We start from the raw sequence: 11,277 nt of genomic DNA, 5'->3' as shown, positions 1-11,277 counted from the left end.
TCTAAAACGGAGATCAAATCCAAGTGGAGCAAGGTGGAGCTCCTCTCACCTTCTCCTCCTCTGGTTCCAGCACAAAAAAAGCCCTAAGGGGCGTGGGTGCTGTTATAAAAAGCCCACAATCGCGAAAAACCCCCTACAGTTCAAACTGCTCGAAATCTGCCTCCTTGTACCGGTACACGAGCTCTTGTACCGGTACAAGGCCCACGAAAATGCAAACCCGAGGCTCGGGTCGCGGCGTCTGCGGCTCTGTACCGGTACAAGCCCGATGGCTGTACCGGTACAACCATCAACCTTGTACCAGTACAAGACCAGTCTTGTTCCGGTACAAGCTCTGCTGCAGGCTACCCGAGAGCTGTCCAAAAATTCCGATTTTGGGATTTTGGTGCCAAGTCTCACTCCAACATCCTCGGGATGCGTGCCAGGGGTCGGAACATTATCAACGACCCTACAAAAACTATGGAAAAGCTCCAGACACAGATCAAACACTCGAATCTTGCGATTTGCAAGATCCAGTGCATTACATTATATGATGTTGACATATCATGAGAGGCTAGTTGATATATATATATACATGATAGGGTATTGGATAGTCGCATTTTTGTTCTTGCATGATCCTTAGTAGTGTAGCAACATGAGTTGATATTTGAGTCAGGATGCATGAGAATAGAGGAATGGTGACCTAGAACCCTTTAGAGACAAGTTAAATAATAACTTAATCTTGCACTGTTGAATATGATGATATATGACTAAATAGTCGAGGTATTACATTGTGACGAGTGGCATGCAACCAAGTAAACAACTTGACGAGTGGCATTAGAACTTAGTGTTAAAAGAACACTTGTGCATTGTAACACACTGGACTTTTGCGAATTGCGAGGTTCGAGTGATTAGCTGTGCTCTGAACTTTTTCAGATTTCCTGGTAGGTCGTTGACTGTGCTCCGACCTATGGCACGTGTCCCGAGGGGTGTGGTATAAAGCCTTGCACCAAAACCCAAAAATTTGGATTTTGGTCAGCTCTCGGATTGGCTGTCTGGCGGGCTTGTACCGGTACAAGGTTGGGCCTGTACCGGTACAGAGCCGCGAACTCGCAAACCCGAGCCTCGGGTTTGCATTTTCGCAGGTCTTGTACCGGTACAAGGGTGGTCTTGTACCGGTACAATGTTGATGGTTGTACCGGTACAGCCATCGGGCCTGTACCGGTACAGTGCCGCAGGACCGCGCACCCGAGCCTCGGTCTTGAATTTTCGTAGCTCTTGTACTGGTACAAGATCCCGTGTACCGGTACAANCTCCTCAAAACTTTCAGATACTGGCCACCCCAACATCTCGCTCACCAATGCAGTGTTTCGACGAGTACATCGACCGTCGATTAGACGGAACATCCTGTAGACTGTGACGTGGTGGCTCAGAACCCGGTTCTCGAATTTCAACACCCCCGGACTTACGATGACTGAGACGTTCAGTTGCTTTTCCTTTGCCTTTATCCACGGCTTTTCCTTTTCCTTTGCCTTTCCCAGTATCCTTATCCTTAACCAATACCTCAGGAACAAAAGTCTCCCAATCCGGCTCGTCCTCCTCAGGTTCATCGCCAGGAGCATATTCGCTCTCTTCATCCTCTGGTTGATACTCAATCGGCCTTTTAGATTTCGAGCGCTGTCGCTTACTTCCACGACCACCGCCAGCCATAAGAACCACAAGAACAAGTAACCACGAGTACATTTTCGAAGAAACCCCTGTTAAACACAATGATTTATATATTTTGAACATAAGAACAATCGATTTGTGATTCCAAAAACCTTAGCAATTTGATATGTAATATACTAGATAATCCTAGAGCCACTTAACCATGAAAATCATAGACAAATCAAGCATCAAAATTCAGTAAAATCCTAATTTTCGAAAAATTTGAAAAATTAGGTCTTGATGAAAAAACATAGCAAAAATTACCAAACAATTGTATCAAAATATGAAATAATGCATGAAAATGTTGACTAACATGTCGAGAGGTAAAATCAGGGCAAAAATGCAAAGCTCTAACAACATAATGAGAACAAATCCTCAAAAACCGAAAATAAGGCATAAATANCAGTAATTGCCCACTGGGAACTATAAATTATAGTTCTCACGCCCTCTTTTTCTCGATGTTTTTCAGAGCCTTCCACTCAGGGTGAGGCTAGGGACCGCGGGAAGGGAGTTGCTTCGAGCTAGCTTCCTTCGAGGACGATTCGCTAGGTGGTCTACCTCTCGTTGTGTTTTATTTTGGAGAGGTTGAGAGTTCTACCAGTGTATTAGTGACCACCACTTTTGTATTAGAGGCTGTTACTGTATAACTTATGTTTACTTTCTTGTGTTAGCTATGTTCTATTACTATTGGTGTAGATGTTAGAACTTTACTCGCTCTGATATCATTAGTTGTTAGTTATTTCACTTCTTCTATCTGTTCTACTGCTTGTCTTTACTTCCGCTTTTATTGTAGACGCCTGTGTAGACATATGGCGGGTCTGGGCACGCTACCGGGAGGGCCTCCGCCGGTCCCGGGGCGTGACATGCATGATGGTCCTAGTGACAAGATATTCTCGTGGACACAGAATTGATCATACTCATTGTCTGTTCCCAGCTTGTGATGGTCGCTCCACACAAGTAATGCGCTCCAGAGTTAGTCACGTGGGATAGCCTATTTGGGGTCCCGTGGGATAGGGATGGCCTATTTGGGGTCCCAAGGGATAGCCTATTTGGGGTCCCGCAGACGGTCTCGGATTCCTAGTTTGAGTCACGAAGGATAGCCTACATGGGGTCCCGATGACGGCTCCCTACGAATCGAGATGGCTAGCCAGTAGATTGGGTAATGTACTCACGAGAATTATGCAAGTTAGGCATGAGCGGTAGTTGAGTCCTAGTAGAGTGGACATTAGGCTAAGGTGCAAGTAAGACGTCCTTCGCCTCCAGCCTGGCTTTGTGCGGTACTCCGCAGACGATTGACTCAAGACCGAGTCGGGCGGTTAGCTTGTAAAGGTAGATGAAACTTTATGACAAAATGGTAAAGGACAGAAAACCTTAAATGCCAATTGGATGAAAGTAGTAATCGATTGAATTACTAGTTGGTTGTATAGTTGCATTATTGCATGATCTTCATATTGCATATCGCGAGGCAATGCATGGTATTGTTAGTTGCATAATCTTATTATCATATCTATTTTGTTTATTGAACTAATCTACAGCTTGCCTCCTTATGCAATCGTTCTATGTTGAATACTGTTCCTGGTTGGAACCTATTGTAATTGTATTGATTGCAACGCCTAGAACGTACAGGGGAAACTCTGTCCGTTCGGCGATCTGTCGGCGTGCCGAACCGGCTGAATAGGCGGGGCTCAGGGCGTGACACATTCATCGGGCGTGGCCAATCCTTGATCGCCTCAACTTTCCTCGGGTCTACAGAAACTCCACCCTCTAAAATTACATGCCCTAGAAATGCGACCTCTCAGAGCCAGAAGTCACACTTCTTTAGCTTAGCATATAGCTTCTCCTCCCGGAGGACTTGAAGCACTATCCTCAGATGCTCGGCATGTTCCTCGTCGTTGCAAGAGTAGATCAATATGTCGTCTATGAAGACCACGACAAATCGATCCATGTACTCCCTGAAGACATGGTTCATCAAATCCATGAACGCCGCCGAGGTATTCGTGAGCCCAAATGGCATGACCGTGAATTCATAGTGCCCATACCGCGTACGGAACACAGTTTTCTGCACATCCTCCGGCTTGATCCTCAGTTGGTGATAGCCAGACTGCAAATCTATTTTCGAGTACACACACGACCCCTGCAACTGGTCAAACAAATCATCGATTCGGGGAAGTAGGTACTTATTCTTGATCGTGACTCTGTTCAACTCTCGATAATCCACGAGAGTCGAAACGATCCGTCCTTCTTCCTCACAAATAACACCGGGGCTCCCCACGGTGATACACTTGGTCAGATGAATTGCTTGTCGAGGAGGTCCTGTAACTGACTCCTCAACTCTTTCAGTTCCGTTGGCGCCATTCAGTATGGAGCCTTCGAGATCGGCGCAGTACCAGGAATCAAGTCTATGACGAACTCGATCTCCCGATCCGGCGGTATCCCCGGCAACTCTTCGGGAAATACATCAGGGAACTCCCGTACCACTGACTGCTCTTCCAAGGTCGGAGCCACTCGATCCACTTCTACAACGATCGCCAAAAACGCTACACAACCACTGTTGACCAACTTCCTTGCCCTCGTTGCCGACACTGTCGCGGCGAAGCACGAGCTCCGACAAGCCCGATAAGTAAACTCCTTCTATCCTGGCTCTCGAAATGTGATCACTCTGTTCTTACAATCAATCGTTGCATGATACTTAGAGAGCCAGTCCATGCCCAATATGGCATCGAACTCTTTAAGGCACTTGAGTTCCAACATCCGAATCCAATCACCTACTTGTACTGGACACGAAGAACGCTCCGCATAAGTATTAAAGGTCGACCCAGGGCCCTCAACTCGCCACTTACCCTCACTTACCTCTATGACTATATCATGCATGCGTGCAAATGATCTACTGCTGAATGAGTGCGTGGCACCTGTATCAAACATAGCCCTGGAGCGAACTTCGTTAGTCAAAACCATACCTGCCACAAGGCGATGCTCCTCTGCCTCTACAGGCTCTTCGGTTTGGACCTGAGGGGCGAATACCCGTTCGCTCGGGGTCGAACGCGCCATCTCGGGCTGTCGTGGGGTCATCGCGCGCCCCGCTGATGCTGTCGCCGGTGGAGCTCCTCCATAATAAGCCAGAGCTACCGGCATTGATGCACTAGATGGAGCAGGTGAAGCTCCCCCTCCTGGGCAGTCACGTGCGAAGTGCCCCAGTTGCCCACACTTAAAGCACCTGCCCTGGCGCTGCTCACATCACGACGTCAGGTGGCCTCCGCCGCATATGACACACCGTTGCGCCCCACGGCCCCTGTATTGAGTCCGTGGATACTTCGGGGGCATTTTGGAACTTTCTTGTCCTCCCGAACCACCACCCTGATGCTTCTTCTCTTTGTCCTTGGACTATGCCAACAACTCGCTTTTCTCCCGGACTTGACCGTCACCGTGCTCCGCCCAAAGTGTCCGGTCGAAGACCTCCGCAAAGGTCGTGAGCTTGAGTATCTACACAGCCTTATAGATCCCCGACCAATGTCCTCGCAAAAACCAGTCGGCCCGATCCCGGTCATCTCTTACCATATTCGGGACATAGTCTATGATGTAGGAGAACTCCTGCTCATACTCCGCCACTGAGCAGTCCCCCTGCTCCAACTTGCGGAACTTCTCCTGGAGCTTCTGCTTCAATGTATCGGGGAAGTAGTTGGCAAACATCGCCCTCTTGAACTCCTCCCACAACATCGATGGAAGATCGGAAGGCCGATCTCGCTTTACACGCTTCCACCACACCTTTGCCTCTTTCTCTAGGCAGTGAGTGGCAAGATACACCTTGTCCCTCTCTAAAGTGCGCAAATCTTCAAAAAGCGTTTCCATCAAGTCAATCTATGACTCGACCATTGCCAGCTCTACCTTCTCCCCTTCAAAGATTGGCGGGTTGAACTTCTTGAACTTAATAAGAGCCGCCAACGCGCGCTCCCCTTCCACATCTTCGGCCGTCACATCGGGTGTCGTCAATCCCGATGCCGCCGGAGGAACAATTGCCGGCGGGGGACGTGCCGCCACCGGGACTGCCACTATCACCTCACCCTCAGCCGCTTCAGGTACACGCACCGAGGGTGCGGATGGACCGCCGCCTTCGGTCACCGTCGCGGCCGCCGCCGCAACCTGCCGCTCCAAAAGCTCCTAGAGCCGCTCGAATCGGGTCTCCTGGCGCTGCACCACATCGGTCAATGCGGTCACCTGCGCCCGCAACCAATCCATCTCGCTTGGTTCAGCCTGCTCGGGCACCTCAGGAGGCGGTGCCGGAGTAGATCTCGTACTAGGGCGTCCCCTTGGTGCCATTAGCTCTTGAAACGCAAATACTGGGTTAATTATCTTAACCCGTTCGCTTCGTCGCAACTACAACTCAACAACAAAATCGGGCGAAAGCACACAAGTGTACTTGTTCTAGACTCTTGGCATCATGTCATCGGCCGCCGACACAACAACCTCAAGTCAAGAACTAATACCACTTGAATCCATCTCTAGCAACTAGTAGAGACGTATCTCCTATCTCGACCCAATCGAATCACTTCCACCACCATTATAGGTTCACGTTCCACTCACGCACCTATAACCCTACGGTTTTCCAACCTAAAGTCTCCTAGGTCAATCCTAGACTCTCTCTTTTCTTGTTCTTAACTTGCTCTGATACCATTCGCTTCTGTCACGCCCCGAGACCGCACCGATCTCCAAGGCTCCGTACCGAATGGTGCCGGCGAAACTGAAAAAGTTGAGGGATCAACTACAGGATCTTCTCGACAAGCACTTTATCCGGCCAAGTGTATCACCGTGGGGATCCCCGGTGTTGTTTGTGCGAAAGAAAGACGGATCGTTTCGACTCTGTGTGGATTATCGAGAGTTGAACAAAGTCACGATCAAGAATAAGTACCCACTTCCACGAATCAATAATTTGTTCGACCAGTTGCAGGGGTCGTGTGTGTACTCGAAAATAGACTTGCAGTCTGGCTATCACCTGTTGAAGATCAAGCTGGAGGATGTGCAGAAAACTGCGTTCCGTATGCGGTATGGACACGACGAATTCATGGTCATGCCTTTCGGGCTTACGAATGCCCCGGCAGCGTTCATGGATTTGATGAACCGTGTCTTCAGAGAGTTCTTGGACCGATTTGTCGTGGTCTTCATAGACGACATATTGGTCTATTCTTGCAATGACGAGGAACATGCCGAGCATTTAAGATTAGTGCTTCAAGTCCTTCGGGGGGAGAAGCTATATGCTAAACTGAAGAAGTGTGACTTCTGGCTTTGAGAGATCGCCTTCTTAGGGCAGGTGATTTCCGCGGGTGGAGTCTCCGTAGACCCGAGGAAAGTGAAGGCAATCAAGGATTGGCTACGCCCAACGAACGTCGCGGAAGTCAGAAGCTTCGTGGGTTTGGCGGGCTATTATAGACGGTTCGTGGAAGGCTTCTCGAAGATAGTAATTCCACTTACCCGTCTGACTCATAAAGGCACCAAGTTCGTCTGGAGCGACGAGTGCGATCGGAGTTTCAAAGTGTTGAAGGAGAGATTAACTTCGACTTCGGTGCTAGCCTTACCGGTGCAAGGTGAAGACTTTGTGGTCTATAGCGATGCATCTTATATGGGTTTGGGGTGTGTATTGATGCAAAACGGGAAGGTAATCGCTTATACGTCCCATCAGCTGAAGAGCTATGAGAAGAACTACCCCATCCATGATCTGGAGCTAGCGGCAGTGATGTAACACACTGGACCTTTGCAAATTGCGAGGTTCGAGTGATTGGATGTGTTCTGAGTTTTTTCAGACTTTCTGGTGGGTCATAGACAGTGTTCCGACCTATGGTTCGAACCCCGAGAATTGAAGTCTGAAGCCTAGCACCAAAACCCGAAAAATCGAATTTTTGGTTAGCTCTCGGGTAGCCTTCATTGGGCTGTGTACCGGTACAGGGTTGATGACTGTACTGGTACAGGGTTGATGGTTGTACCTGTACGCGGGCTCGTGTACCGGTACACAGGCAGTTTTGAGGCCAACCCGAGGCTCGGGTTTGGCATTTTCGTGGGATGTGTACCGGTACGTGGGCCCGTGTACCGGTACGCAGTGGCTGTTTTTGAGCAGTTTGAACTGCAGGGGGTTTTTCGCGATTGTGGCTATTCTATATAGCAACCACGCCCTCTTGAGCCTTCCTTGAGCTGAGGAAGGAGGAGATCAAGGCAAGGGAGCCCTCCATCCCTTCCCTTCTATTTTGTTTGGATTTTTTGAAGTTTTATGCCTCATTTTGCTTCTTTTTGCATCTTGGAGGCTTTTCCACCATTGTTGAAGCTTGGACCTTTGATTTGGTGCATAGTTTAGGAAAGATCTTAGAACCTAGAGAGTTTAGAGCTTGGATTGAAGCTTCTAAGAGGTAATCTACTTATTCTCTCCCTCTAGAATTGAGTTTTATTGTTGGATTTGAGATGAAACCCTAGAATGGAGACTTAGGATTTATTTTGGGCATTTTGAACCTAGGGCTTTTGGAGCTTGATTACTTGGATTAGAACCTTCCTTTGGGTTAGATTGGAAGGATTCTAGCTCTCTTTAGGAGCTTGTGAGGGTTTTTCCACTCCCTAGGTGAGTTTTTAGCCCTTTTGCCTTGATGGTTAATGTTTGATCTTATAGTTGATCGTAATGCCCGTATATTTTTCGCTCATTACTTTTAGGGTATTTTGAGACTCGTAGACAACTTCGTTCGGCGAAACGAGGGACTACGCGACGGTTCGGTGGGTTTGACCTAGCCACACAATGAGAAAATCTCCTTTGTGATGATTTGAGTATCGTTAAATGATAAAGCATGCATAATCATGTTAGATATATTTATTATGAATTTTAGAATGCTTAACATGCCTATGTAATGTATAGTAAATTTTTGTACCTCTATTTGGTAAAGTGCATGCATGTGAAATATAGCATTCTAGATGAGACTTGGAACCATGATTCCTATTATGAAAATGAACATTACTTTCATTCATTTAACCTTTATGCCCAATTTTGACATTAGGGACTTTGGAAGCCTAGAGAGGCTTGGGGACTTAAACTATTTGAGAGATTGGGCCAATGTCATAAAGAGGCATTCGGCCCCGGGCTATAGTGAACATTGGTATTAATGTCATATTTGGAACATAGAACATGAATTGAGCTTGATTAGTTGTGATGCTTAAGTGTCATAAAGAGGCACTAAGCAAGTGAGTGTTGAGCTATCATATTGTGACATAGAGCTAGACCATTGGGTTACTTGTAGCTATTGCCATGTTGAGACATGAGGGTTGGATACTTGAGCCTTTGACTACGCTTGCTTGCCATTTGTGCTCATTCGCACATGCTTGTAAAGGTCGCTCCCTACAAGCCGGCACTCCGGAGTTAGCCTACGCGACCTATGTTTGCGCATGCGGTATTGAGAAGCCTACGGGGTCGAGTGGGACTGACACATTCCAAGAGCAGGAATGTTGGGCTACCACAGGCACTTAGGCGGCACAAGCTGGACTACCTTGGGTAGTTCCTTAATTGGAAATGGAAATCAACACGGTGTTTAGTGTGTTATAATCACTACTAGATAGAGAGTAGTAGTTGGATTACTTGGACTTGCTCCTAGCATAGTGTTGGGCACTTGAGTATACATATGTACATGTAGCATACTAGGAGATGTTGCTTATTGCATTTATGTAAACATTGTTTACTATAGTAGAGCATGATCTGCAAAATTTCATAAAACAAATCATGATTGTTACTTGTGGTCATGTGGGGATGACATACTTGTTCATTATGAAATAAAGGTGCATCTTAATTGACACAATGTAGTATCTTAGCATTTTAATTATGCTTTCTTAAATGAAATTATTCATTATTATTGCTCTCTTTTTTACTTACGATTTCTTTGGGGCCTAGTAGTGCATTGAGCTGAGGTCAGTTGTAATGTACCGACAATTCGGAAAATAAATATCGAACTTTAGTCAAGTTGACCAAAGTGCGAGGACGGTACACTTCGAAGAGTCCGAAGGTGTTAAAATGAGTAAAAGTGAGTTATGGGAGGTTTTCGAGAGCTATAGAATCAAATTCTGCAAAACTGCAAATTTTGAGCTCTCAGGGACCGGTCCCTGGTGGGAGAGACCGGTCCCCGAACGCGTATGAGATGAGACAGTCGAAAAATCGGCTAAGTCCTGAGAAACCAGCTCTCGGGAACCGGTCTCTGCCTGAGAGACCGGTCCCCCAGAGACCGGTCCCCCCAAGGAGAGACCGGTTGCACTGCGCGCAGCAGCTCTGGCTGCGCTGGGACGACGTTCGGGAACCGGTCCCTGNCTGGGGCGACCGGTCTCTCCTATCAGGGACCGGTCCCCGAGAGTAAAACTCTCGGGACTCAACCAAAACTCTCGAGATCGAACTTTTAGACCGGTATACCATCGACGGCCCTCCACCAAGTGTGGAAAAGTTCGGAATGCACATCGAACACTCGAACCTCGCAATTTGCAAAGGTCCAGTGTGCTACATGGTATCGGTCCCGGGGCGTGACATCAGTAATTGCCTACTCGGAACTATAAATTATAGTTCTCACACCCTCTGTTTTATATTTTCTTTCAGTGCCTTCCACGTCGGGAGAGGCTAGGGACCGTGGGAAGGGCGTTGCCTCGAGCTAGCTCTTCAGCGAGTGACGAGTTGATAGGTGGTCTACCTCTCGATGTATTTATTTTGGAGAGGTTGAGAGCTGTACCAGTGTACTAGAGACCACCCTTTTATGTACCTTTTTGGACAGATATTGTATAACTTTATGTTTCACTCTTATTGCTTTAGTATTTTTCTTTTACCTTGTGTTAGACGATAGATCTATTTGTGCTCTGATATCTCTAGATGTTGATTATCTTTGGTTTTATTTTCGCTGTTGACCTAGGCGCCTTATATGTGCTGATATATGGCGGGTCTGGGCACGCAACCGGGAGGGCCTCAGACGGTCCCGGGGCGTGACAAGTGATCTTCGCTTTGAAGTTGTGGCGGCACTATCTATATGGTGCGCATTATGAGATCTACACCGACCACAAGAGTCTGAAGTATCTGTTCACAAAGAAAGACCTTAACATGCGACAACAGTGGTGGTTGGAGCTATTGAAGGATTATGACGTGGACATCCTTTACCACCCCTAGAAAGCTAATGTGGTCGCAGATGCACTCAGCCGAAAGTCAGCGAAGAACCTCGCTATGTGGGTTACAAATCAAACACCCCTATGGCTGGACATGGAGCAAATGAACCTTGCCGCTCCACAACTTCCTGGAGCTGCTCGAATCGAGCCTCCTGGCGCTGCATCGCGCCCAAAATTGCAGCGACCTGCTCCCGTAGTTCCTGCATTTCCTCCGATCTTGGCTGGTCGGGCTCCGCAGAAGGCTGCACCGGAGCAGACCTACGCACGTAACATCTTCGGGACATTTGCTCCTGAAAAGCAACAACTCGGTTAGTTATCTCAATCCGATAACCTTGCAACGTTCGCGAATTTAAACGACTCAATAATAAAATCGGGCGGAAGCTCGCAAGTGCTCTAGTGTCGGACTCTTAGCGTTGCGTCGTCGGCCGCCGACACAACCACTAC

General features: G+C 47.7%; 1 protein-coding gene across 2 annotated transcripts in view; it reads right to left on the bottom strand.

Annotated features, from left to right (window-relative positions):
- The window catches only part of LOC109707066 (CLIP-associated protein), a 63,204-nt gene extending 58,472 nt beyond the window's left edge, over positions 1 to 4,732 (bottom strand). For both annotated transcript variants that reach the window (XM_020228132.1, XM_020228133.1), the window contains exon 1: positions 4,725 to 4,732. In XM_020228132.1, coding sequence (XP_020083721.1) covers positions 4,725 to 4,731 — 7 coding nt within the window. In that variant the 5' untranslated portion in view covers position 4,732. The remainder of the gene's footprint in view (positions 1 to 4,724) is intronic.

This window comes from Ananas comosus, linkage group 3 (genome assembly GCF_001540865.1).
Source record: "Ananas comosus cultivar F153 linkage group 3, ASM154086v1, whole genome shotgun sequence".
Classification (NCBI taxonomy): Eukaryota; Viridiplantae; Streptophyta; class Magnoliopsida; order Poales; family Bromeliaceae; genus Ananas; species Ananas comosus.
The sequence above is the reverse complement of the archived record's forward strand: the minus strand, read 5'-3'. Positions and strand labels throughout refer to the sequence as shown.